The sequence below is a fragment of the Centruroides sculpturatus genome, unplaced genomic scaffold (assembly GCF_000671375.1).
Source record: "Centruroides sculpturatus isolate CEXI.00-Female unplaced genomic scaffold, Cexi_2.0 scaffold2, whole genome shotgun sequence".
Lineage (NCBI taxonomy): Eukaryota > Metazoa > Arthropoda > Arachnida > Scorpiones > Buthidae > Centruroides > Centruroides sculpturatus.
Genome location: NW_019384369.1, coordinates 430,925 through 454,655, shown reverse-complemented (window position 1 = coordinate 454,655; position 23,731 = coordinate 430,925). Strand labels below are relative to the sequence as shown.

Genomic DNA, 23,731 nt, shown 5'->3' with positions numbered 1-23,731 from the left:
ATTTATTTAATAAATTTATAATTCCTTTAGTAACTAATATATTATAAAATCTTTTTATTCCTTCACCAGTTTGATGCTCTGCATTATAATCTCCATACGGATAACCAATGCTTTCCGCTGCTTCTTTATAGGCATTTTTTAATGCAGTGTGAAAAGGAGGAAATTGAACAACTAATTCTCCACCAACACCATGATAACCTATAAATAATTTATCTATTTAATATAATTATAATAATGATTTTTTAAATCTTAATAGATGTTACCTTTCTCAATAATCCCAATATCTCGATTGTCTTCCATCTTTAAGAAATAAGGATAAACGTTTTTCCAGTCCCAACCGATAGCACCATTTTTAGCCCAATTATCGTAGTCACGTCTGTTACCTCGAAAATAGAGACCGGCATTTATGGAAGCAGAACCTCCCAAAACTCTACCGGCTGCTGCCGAAAGTCGCTGTGGCATAAAAATATCTACTTTACATGAAAATATAGAAACATGAATTCAAAAGTAAACTACAAATTTTTACTCTTCCTCGTAATCCTTGCCCATTTCGTTTAAGGGGAATCGACGTGTAATTCCAATTATATCTTGCATTGGTTGAGCCTAAACTAAAAGCATAAATCTCACTCGCTATATTAGGTTTCTCTCCGGCTTCCAGTAAAAGAACCCTGTTAGAAGTGTCCTTAGATAATCTGTTAGCTATAACTGAACCGGCAGCACCAGAACCAACTGAAATCAAACAGGTAAATAATAAAAATAAAATAATAGCTACCAGGTCAAACTACAGACATTAACAACAAATTTGTTAACTTCAATTGTTTGAAGGAGTTTAAAGACCGTAATAGCAAGTATAGAGATCATGTTATACACTTAAATATTCAATTAAATATGCTACAATATTGAGAATTTTTACAACTAGCATACTCAAATCTTATCACAAACCTGTATCTTCCTTCTTAAACAGAATTGGACTATTATGTGTAGAGCCCTTATTTAATTTGTGTTCTTCACTTTGAAATTCTTTACTTTAGAACTTTTTCAATCATACTAGTCAAATGCATTGGACTAAATTTGGCAAAGGCGATTAAGGCTCAACCTACAGCTCTGAAGAATCCGAGATTACATGTAAGCTAGAACCGCACGAATTTTACTTGCACGGTAAATCCCGTATACTTAGGGTCCCATCTCTCACCTCTCGATCGCCCCTAATGCAGACCAAGCCGAATTCGCAATGAGTATGGAAAGAAAGGCCCTTATAGTGTCGACAAGGCGGAACGAATCAGGAAATGAAAAATAGCCAAATCTAGTTGTCAAATAATCCAAATTGAGTGTCAAATCTATTATAATTGGCAACATACTTGTATATTCAGTTCCAAAAAATACAACCCAATCCAGTGGATTGGGTTATATTTTTTAACTGTTTCCTCTTTGTGGACACTAAGGTCCCCGTTTTAGTAAGCCCATTATGGGTTCAGTCAGGCTCCACTGCTCCATTGGGCCCGGTCCCTCACTACCAGTCTACCCCATTGTAGGCCTGGACAAACCTGTTATGTGCTGCTTAAAAGGTCTTCTTGGTGCTCACAGAATGGAGTTATAGAAACTAGCTTAAACTGATTTAATCACTTTGAATTAATTGTATTTAATTTTTCGAATAAAGTGAGATTTATTAATTATTTCATATTTTATTTTCTTTAAAAACTACAGATATATTTATTGATAGTCTATATAGATATACATAAAATAATTAATAAATCTCACTTCATTCAAAAAATTAAATACAATTAATTTACAATTAATTAATACACAGTTATACATATGCACAGTTTATTAATTAATATAGGTTGTTTTAATTTAATATTACTCACCAACAATATAGTCATACTGATCCGTTGTAATTGTCTCAGGGAAGAACAAAAACCCAACCCATAATAAAAATATGAAAACCATGTTGAATATTTGTAATTTTACCTAATAATAATTTAATATGGAATAAAGTTCATAATAAATATGCTTTCTGTTATATCAGATTTATCCTGTATTACGTAACATAAGACGATAACATATCTAACAGTTTTATCTATAGAAATATTCAAATTTTTATGCTGAAAAATATTTAACAATAATAATAACTGTATCAAAAATCTTGATATATTTGTATCAGAAGGAAAATTATACGAATATACTTAATTTTCAATAATATCTGTAATTAATTTAATTTAAAATATATGCTCTTTACCTCAAATTAGTTGTCTCTTGCCCTTGTACATCATACTTTTCCCTGTTAGAAATAGCGTCGTGCGGTAATCTATCTCTTCTGTTTAGAGGAAAATTAAGGAAGGATAGACAGCCAAACAGTGGGCATTTAAGGTGCGCAATTTTTTCAAGTTGCAGCCCAATCAGGTTAATGTTTTAGCTGTAGGCTAAATCAGTGGTGCTCAACGTTTCTCGTATCGTGGACCATTCTATGATGGACCGCGAACCCTCTCAAAGTTCTGCGGACTCCTAGGGGGTTCGCGGACAATCGATTAAGAAGCGCAGGGCTAGATCCCAAAAAGAAGAAAATAGAGCGGGATAAGGAAAAAATTTATTTATGTATTTATTATACTTTACGCCAATCTAATATACTTTAATATTTTAAAAGAATGCAGCGATCAAATTGAAAATTAATCATTCTTACTATTATGCATGTGTATATATTTAAATGAAAATCGGGTGTGTTTTATTTTAAATATTTTATTTAAACGTATATTATATTCTTATGAGTATATATTATAAGTTACTCAACATATCACTATCTGTTACTATTTGTTCATCTGGTTATTTTCCTGTAAAAAATGATTAAAAGATGACAAAAAAGAGTTTAAAAAACACTACTTCAAGATAATTGTCGCGTATCTATTTTTGATATGAGTTGTTGAATACACATGTTGACAACATTAATTTTGAATTTATAACTCGCCTGCTGAGAATGTACAGACATAACTCCGAAATTGTTAATTTTGAATTATGTATACCACGAGTGTCACAATAATTTACGGTAAAATGTCATCATTCCAGCATAAAGTCTTCAAAACTTATTGAAATTTTTATTCTTCAGTGACGTAACTAAAATTTAAAAAATTACGTACTAAATTTGAAAGATGACGAAAACTAGACCTTAAAGTAGAAAGTGTTCTATTTGGCTAACCCAAATAGTTAAGTTGGAAGGAAAGATTGAAGTTTTCATTGTAGCAATTATCTCGAAATGACATTTTCGGAGTTATTTCACTAAAGTTCTCAGCAGGTGATGTGATGTAATGAAAAGTATGTATACGGTTGGAGTGTGTGCTACGTACATCGTTGAATTGTTATCATATAAAACAATCAGATTAGTAAACACGTAATCGACCATTAGGTCCACGAAGATAAAGCTTATTAAACTACTATTTGTACAGCACACAAATCAGATGTAGATTTACATGTGATGCACAGAATATCATAAAAATATATTGTGATGCCTGATGATAAAGAAATAAATAAAGCCTGATTAAGAAATATCATCAGGCTTCATTCATATGATTTTTAAATGTAAAACTTACAAATATTCTTCAGTTTATCACGTAATGCACTTGTCTATACACTAAGTAGGTATAAATATTCCAATATCTCAAATGTCCATATTTAAATTTTTATAATTGCAGTAATATCTTTTAATATATAGAAATAGATAAAAGATTTTCTGAGATAATTTGGAAAATAGTAAATTAATACAGAAAATTTTAAAATAAATAAACAATAAAAATAGCAATGAAAATTCACATATCTTTAAAGTATTTTTGTCTATTTGTCAAGCTAATTTCTATGGCATTGTTGTAAATATAAGTTCGCCACAATAAACACGCGTGCCCAAAACTTGAGGGCAAACATAATTGCTAGCGGCGATAACTAGAAAAAGTCACGTAGCCAGTCTCCTTTCATGATGTTGTTGAGTGCTGCATCGCCGTTCCAGGGGGACGTATTCCATACTGACAGATTTTTCTGAATGGGTAGTGGTAAACCCTTTTATTCATTCGCTACCTACGTTTAACTGAATGTACCTTTTTCTTCAAAGACTTATTTTTATTGCTTTGCATTGTAAAATCAAACAAGTTGTTCTGTAGTATCCTGTCTTAGACATTGAGTAATACAGTTCTTGCCATATCTTTGTTTGCATTCGTCTACAGTTCTCTCTATACGTGTACCAATGTCGCCCGTCCTTGCACAAAATAGACTTTTTCATAAAATAAGTAAATTTTTAATATTTACAATAATAAATACAGAGAAATTAAGTACATATAACTAACTATATGAATGAATAAGTTGCATGTATACAGTAATAGATTACATTGAAATACACTATACAGAGTAGGGGTCGCCAAAGTGGTCTAAATCGACCCCCAGGAGTCGATATAACATTATTGGGGGGTCGATGAAACGACTAAAACTTACAAATTTTGAACCGAATATTGTTAATCTTGCTAAGGTTTATCAAGCTTATCCGTCTCATTGATTGTCAGTTACAAAAATTATTATTAACATATATACAATAAATGTAAAAAATGTAAAATTAAAAGATTTACAGTATATTAAAATATGTATCTTTTAATAATAGAGCTTCTTTTGCTTGTAACACAAACTTTTTGGTGGGGGTCGATGTGAGGTTTCGAAAAGTTGTAGTTGTAGTCGACGATAAAAAAGTTTGGCGACCCCTGATACAGAGCATATTGATACAGTATATTGAAAACATAATTCATTCTAATTAAATACTGTACGGGTTATATTCACTTGTTAAAATGTGTATTTTTAATACTGTAAATTCAAACATACAGTGGGTGATCGGTTAAGGAACAGATCTGATAACGAACAAATCGGATAACGAACACTTTCGTGAAAGATTTTTATGTTCGGACAACGAACACATGATCGGATAACGAACACCCCATAGAACAAACACAAGAAGAAGCGATGTAAAATAATGAATACCGATTGGACTTTCCTTGTCTTCGGGCAACAATTCGAAACTTTTCGGAGTGTGGGAGACGTCGACATCGACGCTCAAGCCGGTATATACCGATCGGATAGTATTTCTCCGAACTTTGAAACTCCCTTGTAATTCCAGCCTTTTATTTTTCTGACAAAACAATTCTTTTATGTATTCGCGAGACTGTCGGGTACGNGATGGTCTGGAATGCCCTCACATAAAACAGCCATTCGCCTCTAGTAGTGATCCACCTGTATCATATATCATATTGGGTATTCACTCTAGAGCAGGGGCTGCCAAAGTGGTCAATATAACATTACCGGGAGGGTCGATGAAAAGACTAAAACTTACAAATTTTGAACCGAATATTGCTAATCTTGCTAAGGTTTATCAAGCTTATCCGTCTCATTGATTGTCAGTTACAAAAATTATTATTAACATATATACAATAAATGTAAAAAATGTAAAATTAAAAGATTTACAGTATATTAAAATATGTATCTTTTAATACTGTAATAGAGCTTCTTTTACTTGTAACACAAACTTTTTGGTGGGGGTCGATGTGAGGTTTCGAAAAGTTGTAGTTGTAGTCGACGATAAAAAAAGTTTGGCGACCCCTGATACAGAGCATATTGATACAGTATATTGAAAACATAATTCATTCTAATTAAATACTGTACGGGTTATATTCACTTGTTAAAATGTGTATTTTTAATACTGTAAATTCAAACATACAGTATTCATTTTAAATATAGAAAATTACTAAAAATTTTCATCAAAATGAATTCATAATTGATATGCTTTTTTGACGTTGAAGCAATGATTTACGAACATAATTTTAATTATTTTCATAATTATCTACCAAATAACTTATCTTTCTTTTTAAATATGCTATACTGAAATAGTATTAATATATAAAATTTGATAGATATAATTTTATAAATTATGAAGTATCATTTCTGCTGCTTTCTCTGCTATCATCATAGTAGGAGCCATTGTAGCGGCCCCAATCGATGAAGGAATAATCGATGCGTCGACAACTCTTAGTCCGTGGATACCTTTAACTCTGCCAATACAAAACAAATATTTTTAATTAGTAAAGAGCCATGTATTAAGTTTCAATCGATAGAAAAATTATTATGTCTATACCTACTTAAAAAAGACTCTATGCACTCCTATACATTTAAAGACACGAATTGATAAGGGTGTTATGTTACCGATTGTATTGCATGGTTGAAGGTCTAATGTATCAGAATGCCACATACCATCATCAAAATTGTCAGAGATTGGACGGTATGTAATACTCTCTGTAATTATAGCTAAATATGTGATAAAAACTTAAACATCAACTCACTAAAAACTTAGATTTTGTAACATAGCATTTCATCAACAAGTATCTATTTGTATGTGCTAAAATCTGGCAAATTAAAATATTAATTTATTGTATTTAAACAATACTATTTTATAAGACTACACAATTAAAGAATCATAATAGCTGTTATGTAATGTGGTGTTTAGTAAAATAATTAACACTTGATGATGTATATTCTTTTATATGCTGTGGTCCTTCGCATACATTAATTAATCAACTTCGACTTCTTAAATAGTTATTAATAACAATATGATTTAAGTTATATTAAGAGGAAATGTTCGCAATTCGACAAATAGGTAATTAAATTGTTATTTAGTTCAGTACAAATTATCATAGTCAATCTCTTATCCTGTGATATTGCAGTGCTGTGCTATTGCTACGTTACATTATTAAATTATTCAACAGATAAATTAGTTATTAGTTCATAATACCATAATCGTAGGGTACATGTCGGCAACGACCATTCACTAGTTTCATTAGCAATCAACAGAAATACATTTATTCACAAAAGAGTTAGGCATTCAGATTGGATTGCCCAATTTCTGTAAAAGTCTCAATACAGCAGTTACAGACAAGCATGTAGATGATAATTATTGCGGCTAGATTGCACGCCAGGTAATGCCACAAGAGCCTTAAAATCGATACTCTAGTACCTTATAAGAAACGCTGGCAGAGGTTCACTATGTTCAGAATTTTCAGTATTTCTATTGTCTGCAGATCTTCGAACGGTAGGAATGTCTGTACGATGGTAAAGACATTAAACAAAGCTGACAGAGTTCAGTTGTGTTTAAGTGAACCTCTATAAACACATATTTATTATAGATTTATTTTTAATATGGTATCGTTACATTCTTCTCTTGTTACTAGGATTCTTTAAAAATTGTAACTCGATACCTATCGTAACATGGGCCTATAACCTGTTACAAAGTTTTAAATAAGCTCATATAAACCAACGGTATAGGCTAATGTTATTTAATTACAAAATTTTAAAAATATTATCCATTCTATTAATTATATATAGACTACATTAAATATAAAATAAAGATAAAATAAAAAGCACTAACTTGAGACTTGGGTCTACTACTGAAGAAGGATCATCAGGATGACCCATTTTGCAGGTTCCAACAAAATGATATCCTGTGAGAGGCAAAACGGAAACTATACAAGCCAAATATTCATCGCTGAATGGTTTAAAATGTTCACATCCTGGCATAATAAACGGAAGAGGTCTGACACCAAACATCCTCATAGATTTTGTGGACGCCATTAACAAACAATGTTTTGAACCTACAAACAAAGATTAGATATATTTAAATATATATAGGGGAGATCGGGGCAACTTCGGCATGTTAAGCTTTACTTAAATTTTGTGTAATAAATACTGCTGTAAACTGAAAAAAAAGCTTTGCATATTGTCTATTGGAATGTTACCTTACTATAGAACTGGTTAAAATCAGTTTGGAAATAAAAATAATTAAAATAATTACAACTTTACAAGAAGAGAGAAATTGACGAAGTTGCCCCGGGTATAGGGGCAAGATCGGCAACTTCTCTCTTTTTGTAAAGTTGTAATTATTTTAATTATTTTTATTAAAGTTGCCCCTGGTATAGGGGCAACAGTAATGGGGCAAGATAGGCACGTATATAAAATTATGTTATTAACAATGTATAAGTTGGAATTCACTATTAAAACAAAGAAATACAAATCCAACACCCATTTAATATTATTACAACGAAATGCAAGTTCAAAGACATATATACATGAATAACAAATGCAAACATGTTTTCATTTATCATCTGTTTGATTTTTATCCTTTGCTTCTAATGTGGCTTTATGTTGCCGATCTTACCCCGCTAGTCATGATTTCGAAACATTAAGTACAACCCTGAGAACAGAATGCCAAGCCACGATCTGGCCACGTGAATAAGTTGAAGTTACATCCTTCTAACAGGAAAAGTAACTTTCGTTATCATGGAATTATAACAAAACCTGCCAATTCAATATAAATGGAAAAAAAATATTATATGGAATTGAACGAAAATGAAAATTTGCTTGATAATTCAACTACGCTTGTTGGAGAACAATAAAAACACTACACTCAACAAGCCACCAATAAAACTCAACTGCCTAACCTATAACCAAAGTCTCCTTTTAATTTGTTTTTAAAAAAAAGCGCTTGACAAACTTGCCCCGCATGCCGAAGTTGCCCCGGTCTCCCCTATATACAATGTTTTCAATAAAAATTTTTTAACACATTATTAAATAGCATATTCAAAATTATATACCAGGTGGTCGTAATTAAAGTACCAGTATTCAATGTGTACAGAGACATTTAGCAGTTCAGCTGCAACTAAATCTAGTGTGGTAGCATTTCAGCATCTGCAGAAGATAATTTATAAAAAGCAGAACTAAAAGTCATTACTGTAGCACTTGTGGCTCTGCAAGTGATAAGCATTTGTACATGACACTCATGGACCACATGATAGTTACAAATTTCCTCTGTTCTATTAAAGTAAAATGTGCCTAATCGTTCCACAGGATTTTCCATGACCACAACACATCCACTGTCGTTTTGACAAGCCAATAGCAAAGATCAATTGGATTTCCTCGTCAATAACAAGTAACTGTTGTTTGTGGTGGTATTGTATGGATATCAATGCATCAACTTTTTTAATAGATCCAAAGAATAAACCTAGCTGTAGTGACATTGCATGTGCAGTATTGAAGTCTGCAACATTATATAATCCTTTCGTTATTCATTGTCTAACAATAGCTGTGGTAATATCTTCAACGACTTGAAAAGTGACACGTTTGCTCCTTCAGTCGGATTGAGCTCTCAGACGATGAGTTTCCTCAAATTGAGTGACTATTCTCCTGAAAACTTGCAGAGTCAATAGTGTTCTGCGTAAATTCTTAAGACGGCGAAATTCCCGAAGTTTTTCAGCTGCATTACCATTGCTTTGATAAAATACTTCACAACAAATGCGCGTTGCAGCAAAGTAATGGCCGACGATGCTGATAGGGAATAACATTCAATAATTCTGACCACTTTTATACCCAGGACATAAATGCAACACATACCTGCACAAATAAAACTGTTTTTTCGTTGGTTGCACCTTCAAAAGTGTCATAGAGATAAGTTTTGGTGGTAACTTTTTACGGAAATATCTGCGTTTTCTGAAATGTCATCGTTATAGATTCAGTAGCATTTGAACTGCTAAATATCTCTCTACACAGCGATGAATAAAGTTGTTTTAATTAATTACGATTCCCGATATGCATAAAATAGTTATACCACTAATAAATAAAATAAGACTTTTCGATGTCTTTTGCAGAAATTAAAACTATAAATGAAAATAGTTTTATTGTATGCATTAGTTTAATTTAACGAAATTTCAATAGCAAAAATAAAACCTTTTCCGTTAATATATGTTCCGTTTAATGTATACAATAGTAATTTATGAAGCAGTAGTTATTTATTTATTAAAAATTGATTATTTAAATGTTTGCGTCAACGTAATTCATAAACTCATTTTGCTACTTCAAGATTCCTAAATTTTCAATCCAACCTTTATTAAATATATTCCAAACAATTCATATGAATTCCGATAACTTCTCGAATATTTGGTTCCTTTTCAGTGAATACAATTTTTATAAAACAATTGTATACATTATAATCTGCAACTATCTAGGATTTTTAATGTATACAATTGTTTTATGAAAGAAAAAGAACCGAAAAATCGAGAAGTTGGCTCGAAATGCATATGAGTTGTTTAGAATATATTTAATAAAGGTTGAGTTGAAAGCATAGGAGTTTTGAAAAGCCGATTAAATAGCAAAATCAGTTCACTGAATTGCATTTACACAAACATTTAAATAATAACCCAAAGAAATTGATTATGTTGATAGAAATAATTACCTTCTACAAGAGCATTTAAATCATAAGGATGAGATAAGATATTGAAATCGATTAGAGGTTTCTCATATGGATCATTGGATTTCAACGTCAACACTCCTCTACTTTTAGGCCGAATGACAAAAGGTATGCATGAAATGACATCCTGATTTCTGAATTTATCAAATATATTTTGTATCTGAAAATTTAATAGTAATTACTTATAAAATAATTGAAATTTAATTACAGTCGAACCTCTCAACAACGGCCACTGGCAGAACGATAAAATTGGCTATTGTTTTGGGATTATCTTATATGCTTTTCAAAAGAAATACTTGTGAAAAAAATGGTGGCTATTTAGATGTGGCCGTTATTGGAGATTCGTCTGTATTTTGAAAACAACGAAACGATAGAAATAATAATACTTTATCATTAGCGTTTGAAAGTCTATTTCCAATTCTTGATGTTAGCCAAAATAAAATTACATCAGGCCAATCTTTGTTTTCGTTATACTTGGTGTTAATGGCTCCGATCGATTCTACTGGTCCGAGTGTAGTCAGTGGACCTTAAAACAAAATAAATTATTTTCCAAATGTAATTAAAAGGTTATTAATTTATAATTATTTTTTAAATAAAATGTTTGTAGTAAATTAATATTAATCTGTCGATTTTATTAATAATTCGGGAAACAATGTGAGAAAGATTTTAAAGAGATACAAACCTTAGTTCTAATGAGATTCTAGGGATTCTGCGAAAACAAAAGGAATCACTTGGATATTTAATGGGTAAGAATTTTAGATTGAGATCGATCCACACTATCCATAATTCCGTGAGAGATCTGAGTTCCTATAGAATCGCATTAAACTATCAATTCACAAATCCTGTTATCAACTAGAATCCAGCTAAATAATGCGTTTTAAATTATGTAAAAATACCATCTGTCATTTCAACTATCTGAATAATATTCCACAGAAGTGATTTCTGTTTAAAGCAGTATTGCATATTTTTTATATAAATTATCTTTTCTGTCCACTAGTGAATAACCATTAAACAAGTGCTCTCGCGCTGAACAACCGGTTTGAACAATAGAGTTTTCTACGTTTTTTCACGTGTAAAACACCTAACTAGAGGACAGTTTCTATAAAATATCCTCCCTGGAGGTATCATCTCTTGGCACGAGACCCATCTGTTGCATTGCCTTATTCCAAATGGTCGGATGGCCAAGCGGTCTGGAGGATGGTAATCAAATCGGGACAAATCGAAAATTCTAGTGATTTTTCGGGAGTGAACTGTCTGAATTTGTCGGCTCCACCCCTTACCAATCGGACGCCACATTGTGACCTGACTAAATCCATAATAGGCTAGCTAAAAAGCCAAACTTTCCTCCTATCGTGGCACAAGATTTTGGTTACAATTCTTATAGAACGTGTACGATTGCTTATGAAGTTTTGTCTTCACATGCAGCAACTTTCAAAGCGGTGACCTGTTAATTCCGTTTTGAGGAGGTCGAAACGGTGATTATATTCCTTTTTGACCACCTCAAAAAGGAATATAATCACAAGATGATAGATTTAGATAATTTGATGGATGATGAAAAAATTATTTTAGGAATCATTCCGTTACTCAATCCTGAATGATATAACTTATGATAAATTATTAGAATTCAGATTGCATTCGATAAGCTAACTTGACTTATGCATATTTCATGAACATTATATATCGACAATTCTCTAATATCTATTTAATATTTTTGAAAACAGTTATATTTATAAAATATATATTTTAAATAAAAATTTTTGATAATAAAAATTTACTTACAAAAACATCAACGAAAAGTATGCAAAAAATTACCCGTTCCATTAATTAGAAGTTCTTGGTAATCTTCTTTAGTAAATCGATGTTCCGAAAACGTATAAGAATCAACAAGAAATTGCATTGCTGTAGTCGAAGTATGATCGTGTAGATTATTCCCTACAGGAAGATCCATTTTCACTGGTATCTAAGGAATAACATATTTTATTGATTTATTTATAATGTAATTATTATATTAACTATGGGTGTTTTAGCTCTTTATATATTCGACATAAAGCTTTAACCCTCTAAAATTTACGCATATATTCCTAAGATAATGATTTTCTCACATTCAGATAATTGTTACGAAATGTTACCAATTACATGTAAATTGTGTAAAACATTTTTCGGACCAATTCCAGACAACGTAAGCAATTTGGGAGAATTCAAAGTTCCGGCACATATTATCACTTCCTTTCTTGCAAATGCCATGAGTGTCTTCTCATTGTGATGGAATAAAACACCATATGCCCTGTTATCTTCGTCAATTAATATCTGAAATAATTATAAATTGTAATATCTCTTTTAACTTCGTCAATTTTACGTTATACATATATGTATTTAAATTTTGTACTGAAACAATATATTAAGTCTGTTTTAAGAGAAAAATGAGTATGCTATTCTGCTAATAAATTTTTGTTATTGATTCTCGTTTCCAAGGAAATATTTTGCTACAGAATAAAGATATCTGTTATAATGAACATTTTACATTAATTGGAACTTTATCAATGGTATACAATGTGGAAAAGATAAATGTAATTAATAATTTTGACTCTCCGCCCAGCGGTCACTATGATAACTTTTATCAATATTTCTCATGTGTTTTACCAAGACCAGAAAATCGGCATCCGGATGATGTGGAACGGAATTCAATAAATCTGGATGAATCCAACTATGTTAATTTACGAGTTAAAACTCCAGATCAGATTTCACATTATTCACTTAAGCCAGTGATTCTCAAACTTTTTCGATCCACCGCCCCCTTTGTTCCATAAAGTTATACCCAACGCCCCCTAACCCATTTTCTCTTGCGTGAGAAAAGGATTGGAAATATTCTTAGGAAAACTTTTCTATGAATCTCACACTTTGTGCCCTTACTGTACATTGTTCTCATCATCTGGAAACCATTAAACGCAATGTTTCCTCTTATCAGCCCCAATTTTGCCTTTGGTCACCGTTCAATACCCTGCCTCCAGCGCCCCCTAGATCTATTCATCGCCCAGAAGGAGGCGTTATTGCTTACTTTGAGAAACGCTGAGCTAAAATAAAAGTCAATGTATTAGAAATATTCAAGTTGTGACCTTCAATAAAAAATAAAAAATATATAAAATGTCAACATTTTATATATATTCCGTCGAATTTTTATATATAGAATTTGTCTGCCGTCGCCCCTCTATATTTCCTTAACGCCCCCCAATTCTCTTTGAGCCTTCTACTGCCCCCTGAAAGCCTCCAGCGCCCACAAGGGGCGTTATCGCCCACTTTGAGAAACGCTGACTTAAGCGAATGCATTTTTAATTTAAATCACTTAAAACAATTATAAAAGTATAAAAAAAAAATCAGTAACGATTTACGTAACGCTGGAGTAAAGTGAAGATTATTATAGCAACATGGATATTGAAATCCATAAAACCATGTTTGATGTACACTTAAGTGAAAAATATATCAAAGTGAAAATGGGTACCTTCTTCTCCGATGATTTAGAAGTTTTAAAAATACTTCCAAAAATTATCTAATATTATTTTGGATGTTTCTAAGTAGCAAGCAGTTAAGTTAAAAAATCAATGGCATAATTCGTTTCAGTGGAATTGATTTGCCATTGATTTGCTTAACTGGCTGCTTGTTAGTCATAAGCACGCATTGTCAACAGAACTTTTTTTTTTTTAAATTAAACACCTATTTAACTATGATCCTGTTTTAAATATTGTCACTAAAACATAAACAAAGTATTTTTTAAAATATTGCGAATTCTAATTAAACAATGAACATAAGAATAATTTTAATAATTAATATTTTTTTCTTAAGTAACCTAAATTACAGTATATTTTAATATGAATATATTAAATTCCTATAATTATAAATGTTTATAGTTAAAAAAACTGTTGAAACTGTTTTTTTCTTTCATTTTGTAAGAAATTTCAATATGAAATTTTCCTTAGATTAGCTATTTACAAAAAACATTTAAACCTCTTTTTTTCTTTTTACATACTTTAGTTACAAATGCAGACGTAATCAATCGAAAATTCCTCCTTCCTATGATTGGATCGATAAAACCTCGAACTGCACTCCATCTTATTCCACGATTGATTGCACCTTGAGGCTGCATAAAAACTACGAAAAAATTATTTTTGCATTATAAATTTCTTACGTTTTTGTTAATTAATAGCAAATATTTGTCATTCCTTTACCAGTTTGATGCTGTGCATTGTAATCTCCATACGGATAACCAATACTTTCCGCTGCTTCATTATATGCATTTGTCAATGCAGTATGAAAGGGAGGAAACTGAATAACTAATTCTCCACCAACACCATGGTACCCTGTAAATAAGTTATCTATTTAATATAATCATAATCTCTTCTTTGTGTTGAAAAAGTGCACGTTTTAGATTATTTTTTGACACTATGAAGTGTTGACATAAGACACTAGACTTATTCATATCCACTTTATTCTCCTATGTGCTTCGCAGTCTTTAAACCAATTNGAGTTACCTTCAATAAAAAATATATAAAATGTCAACATTTTATATATATTCCGTCGAATTTTTATATATAGAATTTGTCTGCCGTCGCTCCTCTATATTTCCTTAACGCCCCCCAATTCTCTTTGAGCCTTCTACTGCCCCCTGAAAGCCTCCAGCGCCCACAAGGGGGCGTTATCGCCCACTTTGAGAAACGCTGACTTAAGCGAATGCATTTTTAATTTAAATCACTTAAAACAATTATAAAAGTATAAAAAAAAATCAGTAACGATTTACGTAACGCTGGAGTAAAGTGAAGATTATTATAGCAACATGGATATTGAAATCCATAAAACCATGTTTGATGTACACTTAAGTGAAAAATATATCAAAGTGAAAATGGGTACCTTCTTCTCCGATGATTTAGAAGTTTTAAAAATACTTCCAAAAATTATCTAATATTATTTTGGATGTTTCTAAGTAGCAAGCAGTTAAGTTAAAAAATCAATGGCATAATTCGTTTCAGTGGAATTGATTTGCCATTGATTTGCTTAACTGGCTGCTTGTTAGTCATAAGCACGCATTGTCAACAGAACTTTTTTTTTTTTAAATTAAACACCTATTTAACTATGATCCTGTTTTAAATATTGTCACTAAAACATAAACAAAGTATTTTTTAAAATATTGCGAATTCTAATTAAACAATGAACATAAGAATAATTTTAATAATTAATATTTTTTTCTTAAGTAACCTAAATTACAGTATATTTTAATATGAATATATTAAATTCCTATAATTATAAATGTTTATAGTTAAAAAAACTGTTGAAACTGTTTTTTTCTTTCATTTTGTAAGAAATTTCAATATGAAATTTTCCTTAGATTAGCTATTTACAAAAAACATTTAAACCTCTTTTTTTCTTTTTACATACTTTAGTTACAAATGCAGACGTAATCAATCGAAAATTCCTCCTTCCTATGATTGGATCGATAAAACCTCGAACTGCACTCCATCTTATTCCACGATTGATTGCACCTTGAGGCTGCATAAAAACTACGAAAAAATTATTTTTGCATTATAAATTTCTTACGTTTTTGTTAATTAATAGCAAATATTTGTCATTCCTTTACCAGTTTGATGCTGTGCATTGTAATCTCCATACGGATAACCAATACTTTCCGCTGCTTCATTATATGCATTTGTCAATGCAGTATGAAAGGGAGGAAACTGAATAACTAATTCTCCACCAACACCATGGTACCCTGTAAATAAGTTATCTATTTAATATAATCATAATCTCTTCTTTGTGTTGAAAAAGTGCACGTTTTAGATTATTTTTTGACACTATGAAGTGTTGACATAAGACACTAGACTTATTCATATCCACTTTATTCTCCTATGTGCTTCGCAGTCTTTAAACCAATTTTGCCAATACGCGTTTCGCACAATTTGTTTAAAGACTGTAAAGCACATAGGAGATTAATTTTAAAAATTTGTGAGTTTACCGTTTACAACAATCCCAACATCTCGATTGTCTTCCATCTTTAAGAAATAAGGATAAACATTTTTCCAATCCCAACCGATTGCTCCATTTCGAGCCCAGTTATCATAGTCACGTCTATTTCCTCGAAAGTAGAGACCTACATTTATGGAAGCTGAACCTCCCAAAACTCGACCTGCTGCTATTGAGAGGCGCTATATGACAAGAAAAAAACTAAATTACATTTTATACGACCACTTGTTAAGATTAAATAAGACAACAAAGCTCAGTTTACATAATAATTTTACCCTTTCTCGTAATCCCTGACCAATTCTTTTTAGTGGGATGGACGTGTAATTCCAGTCATGTCTTGCATTACTTTCATCTAAAGATAGTGCGTAAATCTGACTCGCTAAATTAGGTCTGTTTCCAGCTTCCAGTAGAAGAACCCTGTTAGAAGGATCCTTAGATAATCTATTAGCCATAACTGAACCGGCGGCACCAGAACCAACTAAAATTAAACACGTAAGTGCAAATATTAATTACTTCTATGAAGTTCGAGATTTTAATAAATGGTTAAAATATGAATTTTAATGAAGAAAATACCGAATCTTCTTACTCACCGATAATAAAGTCATATTCGTTAGAATCAATTGCTTTACAACATTGTAAAATTACAAGTATTAACGTAAATATACGAATCATATTGAACATTTCAAAGAGAGAAGTACGTGTGACTGGATACAGCATAATTTTTTGAACCGAAATTTTTATCTTCTCATATGTAAATGTTATTAAACCTAATATAGACTAAACAATCTGATATAATACAAAGCAAACACCTTGTTTTCCTCCAAATGTAGAACATATTTAAAATGATCAGTGTTTCATTCACCTGTAAGTTAACACATTCATTTGAAATTTCTTAAAATTTCCGTATTTATATACGTTTCAATGTTCTTAAGTGAAAATATAAATCAGCTGTCTTTGTGGCAATCATTCATGTTGAAAATATGAAAGAAGATATTATAGGAAAGATGACTATTATCTTCCTTGTTACACTTCACTGAATTTGAATGTAGAAGTATTGTACGTGAATATAATACTATTTTTTGTTATGTGAAATTTATGTTATACTTTTAAATTTGCCTATAAGATAAATTTAAATTATATTATCCTATATTTATTTATATTTTATAAATTTTTCATTAGTTTTGTGCTAAAGATTCAATTTCTATCGATTAATCTTGTTCGTTGACTTCGTCCAGTCTGGCATTTGAAGACCTCCAAACAACAGATACATTGAAAATTGTGACATACACAAATCAATCCATCGATTCTTCAGTTCGTAAGAAGTTGATTATTAGATATATTAAAAAGATCGTAAAATATATAAAAAATTATCACGAATTTCTAAATATTTTAAATTTTAACAGTAGTCCAGTTAAAGTATTTTATTCGGATACTTGAGAGTGAAAGGCCCTCAAAATTTAGTATTTTGTGTAAAATTCTATATTGTGTATATGTTACAGCCAATTCGCGAAATGGCTGGCCACATCGAGCTTTGGCCAAGTCTTGTGGCCAAAGCCTGAAATGTACGAAAATATTTCGGGCTTTGGCTAGCCAATTCGCCACACGCCCGACAATCAATTGTCAGTTCGAAAATTGTCCAAGAAAAAGTAGCCAAAGCTAGAGAAATTTTGGGGAACTGTATCATGTTTCTTATAATCGATTCCGATAACGAAATATCGCTAAGAGTAGCGTCATCGAATTAATTTCTAACTGGAGACCAAGGATTTTCAAAGTGTTTCTGTGCTACGAAGTGTTCAACAAATCAATAGAATTGAAAACGAGTCAATACGTTATGTAACTCAAAGTGTTACAACAGTTCAGACTGCAGAAACAATTAATAGTAAAGAGGCTTTTATCCTGGTAAGATAACTTATTTTTCTCTGTGTTGTGATTTTTGTCTGTAACTAAAGAGATTCTATTTTTAATGATGGAATTTTTCAACTATAATTGAAGGAAATACGTAGAAAACACTAAAATGTTTTGAATTTCTCCATGTCCAATCAGCAAGAACAACGGTTTTCCATTGCAGAAACTATCTTAGATTAAAGGCTACGCCTCTGCCAAAACATTCAAAACCAGTTTTAAAAATCAGCCATTTTTTAAAAAGAAATTATGTATTTTTTAATTGTTTTTTCTTGCCACATATGAACTTTTTCACCTGTTTTTGCCTATTTTGTAGAGGCGTAGCCTTTAATCTAAGATCGTTTCTTCAATAGAAGATGTTGTTCCTGTTAATTGGACATGCCGAAAATCAAGACATTTTAGTCTTTTCTACGCTAATTTTTTCGGCTGTAATTAAAGAGATGTTATCTTCGCAGATTTTTTTTTCTGCGACTGAAGCCACTTTTTCTTTCTTGTGTTTTTTTTAAATGATCACTGAAAATATTTATTTCGTGTTTTTTTTAACTGTAAATAAATAATTCGTCTTGACATGATTTTACTGTAAACAACGTTATTACTGTTCTCTTTGACGTGTTTTTCAACTGCAAACACCTTTACACCAAAACCAAAGTAGAAAACAATGTGTTTTCTACTTTGGTTTTGGTGTAAAGGCCAGAAGTTTAATTATTATTTTAGTACTTTTAAATTTAATGATTATTTTTACTTTTAATTAATTTTTAGGTTTAATTTATTTAGTATTAATTTAGTTTTAGTTTTTATAATTATTTTAATACGTTTTATTTATTTAATTATGCATTAATTTTGTTTGCATGCTTTGAACCCTTCATTTAGAAATCGTTTTAGTGTTGTTAAATAAATCAAATTTAGATTTATCTTATTAATAGTAAGTTGATAATACTGCATAGTCTATTTTAAATATTTATAAAATTAATTTATTCTTTCCTTTTATGTGACAGGATTTATTTAATATTTTTTTTGAAAATCTTTAATAAATAAATATATTATAATTAGTATAATATATGTAGTAAGTTTAAAAAATGAAATAAAATTTAAAAAACAAATATATAATTCACGGAATTTTAATCAAAATATTGTAATATACACTAAGGCATTAGGGAAAAATTTTAAGGAAAGCATTTAGATCTGTAGATTTTCCTTCGATACTATACATTTTTATATTTTTTTAGAATACGTGTCACTCAGATTTAGCGATAAAATAAAGGTTTACAATAACTCAACTGTATTTTTATGTTTCGAAAAAATAAAATAAATATTTAACTTTTGTAGTATCTGTAATAATAATTTTACTTTGTTGGAATAAGTTGTACGTTGCTTTATTTTACAGAATAAATTTTCACTCATAAAGTTAATATAAAGAAGTTTCTCTTAACAAGTAAACCAAATAAAAAATCCCTCAACCAGTTGCTTTACTTTCCCACACAACAATTAAAACTGCGTGTGGAAGCATCTGTTATGTTATTTTATTTTAAAAACTTTTTATATAATTAATTATTATAAAATGGCAAGAAGCGTAATTTTCAGGGTAAGGATGAGTTTTGTAAAATTTTATAAATGCTAATAACGAGTAAAGTTTGTATATAACACATGACCTTCTATCTCTCTCTCGACCTTTAATTATTAAAATTTAATAGCATGAATCCTTTAATATACAAACCTGTAAAATTTCAGAAATTTTCGACAAAAAGCACGCGAGTTATTCATCAAACTGCGTAACCGAAAACGTGTCCCCCACACACATTAACATCTATACATATAGAAGAAACCGATTTTATTTTATTATTATTATTATTATTATTTTATTTTTACATTTCTTGACATTTCATGCTCCGTCGTGTACAAAGATGTGAAAATCTTGCAGTGTCTTTTTGAACGATCGCCGTACTTTCCCTCTGTTATATATGTAAGGTCGCCGATCCGGTGGAGATAGGGAAATTGAAAACCCAGTCCTCGACACCTGTATAAGGTTTCCGTCTTTTAGGTGGGATCAGTTAATCCCGCGTCAGGATGAACCTAAGGGAAGGATGTACATGGGTGTGGCTGAGGAGGCAAGTGTTTACAAAAGACAAAGCCGTTTATTTGGTAACATTATGGAAACAGTCATAGCTTACATCAGGTTTATAGTTCTACTTCCTCGGTCCTTAGTCTATAGAGGCCCCGGAGCGTGCGAGTCTAAGTCCTTGAGCGATGTCGACGGGATGAGAGTCGCTGCTGCGTTCCAGGCGGCACAGATTCCTCACACTAGCACACGAAACTATATCCAGAGAGCAGTTGGATGAGACTGTCAGAGAGAGCTCTTCCGATCTTGAAGTCCCAGGTTTTATACGTTTTCTTCTGTCTTCCGTACTTTTGATTGGTTTTTCGTCCTTTTTTTTCTTTCTCCGATTGGTCTCTTCCTTGTCTCCAGGTGCAAGACGAAACTTCTTCGGGTCGTGGGAAAGGTTCGATTCGATGTGTCCATTTGATACCTCTTTGTCGATTCTGCCCGGTGATTGTTTATAAAACAATAACACCCGCACTCATAATTCAGGCCGTTGTTTATACTATTTTTTTTTGACGTCTAAGAATTTAACGATCATTTTCATCTTTCATCTATCAAAACTTCCCCTTTTTTTGTTCGAAAAGGTTTATCTCGACCAACATTTTATAGACCCGCGAGTCAATGATCTACTTATTTATGAGCGCTCGTGTTGAAGTTTGTCTTCCACTAAGACCTTGACAGATAGTTTGACACATATTCGAACAGTTATGAGTCTCGTTGTTTACATCTGTTTACGTCACATAAGAATTTCGAGATTTACTCGAGTTCGAACCTCGTCTGGGAACCCACATATATAACAGAGCCGGAAAAGTAAAAGGTATCCAAAAAAGTATAAACCGGCTTCTTCCGTTGGAAATTGGACAAGAGGATAGTTTATAATGTTTGATGGAATACAACAAGACACGTGCGATCTGCCAAGGGGAATGCCTTACAGAATGACTTTTTAAAGGGGAAATAAACCTATATTAGTGTTAGACATATAACAAAAACTCGGAAAACTCCACGCCTCCAGCACATTGTTGGGACCCAAACCCGCAATCTGTATTTAATGCTTCTATCCTTTATTACCTTTAGTAAGTCCCAAATAGTTCATAATAGAATATAGAACTTACAAGTTAGTTTAAATTTAGAAATTCGATTCGTTCCATAGTTACATTATTTGGCACAGTTGTTAGCTTTCTCCCTACTCTGCTGATCTTATGTCAAATAAATAATTCAGAATAGAATAATTTTAAAGTATTTTATTTATTTGATACCTCGTAGATCAGAAGAGCTGTATTAGTAACAGAAATTTCTTACGTAGCCACTTAGCAATTGTTATCGTTTGCAATAAGCCCTCAAACGCCAATTATAGAAACTAGCAGAAACGTCATCTGTTATTATATTTTATTTCAAAATTTATATTTTTAACTATTATAAAATGGCAAAAAGCTTAATTTTGAGATAGTTATGAGTTTAAAAAAATTGTAAATGCTAATAACGAATAAACTGGAGCTACACACGTCCCCCATTCAGTGGTGATATTCAGCAGGTTCGCACAGGTTCGGCCGAACCCGTTGTTAACATTTTCAAAGTTTTCCGAACCCGTTGTTAAACACACGTAACATTTCTCAGTGGTTTTGTTTCTTTTAAAAAATATATTAAAATATACGTATTATACTCTGTAACACTACTAAACTAGAGCCTTATACCCCGTTCGCCATGGTGCAACCTCCATCGACCGTTTCAATCTCGACTGAAACGAGATTTAATCGCGATCGACTCAAGAGAGTTCTTGAAACTAGGTCCAGTCATACGAGAGATCCCACAATCCCACGCGCGCGAGAAAATACAAGATGGCTGCGGAGCACGTGTCGGGCTATCAACAGCGAAATAAGAAAGATATTGTATTTCGAGAGACGATGACATCTGTCTATTATTATAATAATACCTAAGGATAAAATAAATGATTTAGAAAAGTTTTTTCTTGAGAAAAAGTCATAGGGAAAGCAGTTAAACCTGGGGCCATATTCTGGTCACTGTCTCTGGTCTCTCATCTCTCGCAAGCCGGTCGCTGATTGGCTAATTTAAATGATTAGCAGTCAGCGACCAGCTTGCGAGAGGCGAGAGACCAGAGACAATGACCAGAATACGGCCCCTGCTTTCCCTATGACTTTTTCTGAGTTTTTTCTTGAGAATTTTTATGTTTATAAAATATTTTGAATGAAAAATATTAAAATATGTACAAAATAAACCATTTTGAACACTTTTTTTTATTTATCAAAAAAATATAGTTCTGGCATAAACAATGTTAAATTATAACTGATTTAATTTTGCGAACGCATCTTTTTTATTTATATGTGTATCTTAAGGTCAGTTTTTGCGTTAATGTTGCTAATGCACCATTTGAACGAAAAAAATTGTTAAGGAAGAATTTTTTGTTAGCGAACCCTTCGTTAAATATTTCGAATATCACCACTGCCCCCATTATCTCTCCACCCCTCGACCTTTAACAGCCGAAATTTAACAGCATCAATTCCCCTAATACTCAATCAAACCTCCCTGCAGAATTTTAGAAATTTTCCACAAAAAGCACAGAAGTTATTCAGCTTGAAACAGGGTGAACAAAATCATACCAACCCACATACACACACTAACATACATACATACATACAGAAATTACCCTCAATTTTTTTTTTTGCATTTCTCGACGTTTCAAGGTGTCCTGAATCCAAAATTGTAAAAACTGTGTGCTGAGTTTTTGACCAATTGCCATGCTCTTCCTCTGTTATACAGCCAACCCCCGTATAACACGGTACTTTTATAGTACGGGTTCACTCTAACACGGTTCGGGAATTGGGTAAAACCCTCGCACAACATGAAATGTAATAAAGGGTGTGTTCTTCTATACTTCCGCGTAACTCCGCGAGAGCATTCTAATTATTTTCGTGGCTACTTTGAATGCTCTTTCAACAAATAATCCATTTAATAATTAAATTTTACAATTGGAACTCTTCTTTTACCTCAAAAAGCTCATTTTAGAATTATAGATGCCTCAATCACGATACTATCTATAGTGCAAACGCCGCCATCTTTCTTTCACCGTCGTTCCTAAATGCCTACAAACAGCAGCGCACTCGCGTTGCAGTGCGATCGCTATTAACGAACGCATTCAAAATCTGTTACCACTTGATGATGCTCATACTGAGATCATCATATAGGACAGGATGAATAATCCTCTGGTAAAATGTTTACTTAAATAATAAATAAGTATTTTATCTATGAAAAATAGGAATAATAAATCCGATCTAAATAAGGATTTAACAGCATGTTTTTTTTTTAATTTTTGGAACCTAACCCCCCTTTTCGCACTAGTTCTTTGTTTCGTATAACACGGATTCGCATAACACGGCATTTTTTTGGAACGTAACTCCCGTTTT

At 31.7% G+C, this 23,731-nt stretch overlaps 2 protein-coding genes across 2 annotated transcripts in view; both read right to left on the bottom strand.

Moving 5' to 3' along the window:
* Window positions 1-1,960, bottom strand: part of LOC111613521 (oxygen-dependent choline dehydrogenase-like) — an 8,778-nt gene extending 6,818 nt beyond the window's left edge. The window contains exons 1-4 of the mRNA XM_023354867.1: window positions 1,866-1,960; window positions 527-729; window positions 264-453; window positions 67-198 (exon numbers count right to left, since the gene is read on the bottom strand). Coding sequence (XP_023210635.1) covers window positions 67-198; window positions 264-453; window positions 527-729; window positions 1,866-1,947 — 607 coding nt within the window. The 5' untranslated portion in view covers window positions 1,948-1,960. The remainder of the gene's footprint in view (window positions 1-66; window positions 199-263; window positions 454-526; window positions 730-1,865) is intronic.
* A 3,975-nt stretch (window positions 1,961-5,935) lies between these two features.
* LOC111613509 (glucose dehydrogenase [FAD, quinone]-like) lies at window positions 5,936-16,984 on the bottom strand. Its single transcript, XM_023354860.1, has 11 exons — window positions 16,903-16,984; window positions 16,588-16,790; window positions 16,305-16,494; window positions 15,930-16,061; window positions 15,709-15,852; window positions 14,527-14,658; window positions 14,328-14,449; window positions 12,443-12,613; window positions 12,119-12,266; window positions 7,436-7,658; window positions 5,936-6,065 (listed from the first exon to the last, which is right to left on the bottom strand). The coding sequence occupies exons 1-11, from the start codon at window positions 16,982-16,984 to the stop codon at window positions 5,936-5,938; spliced, it is 1,677 nt and encodes a 558-aa protein (XP_023210628.1).
* Between the last annotated feature and the right edge of the window lie 6,747 nt (window positions 16,985-23,731).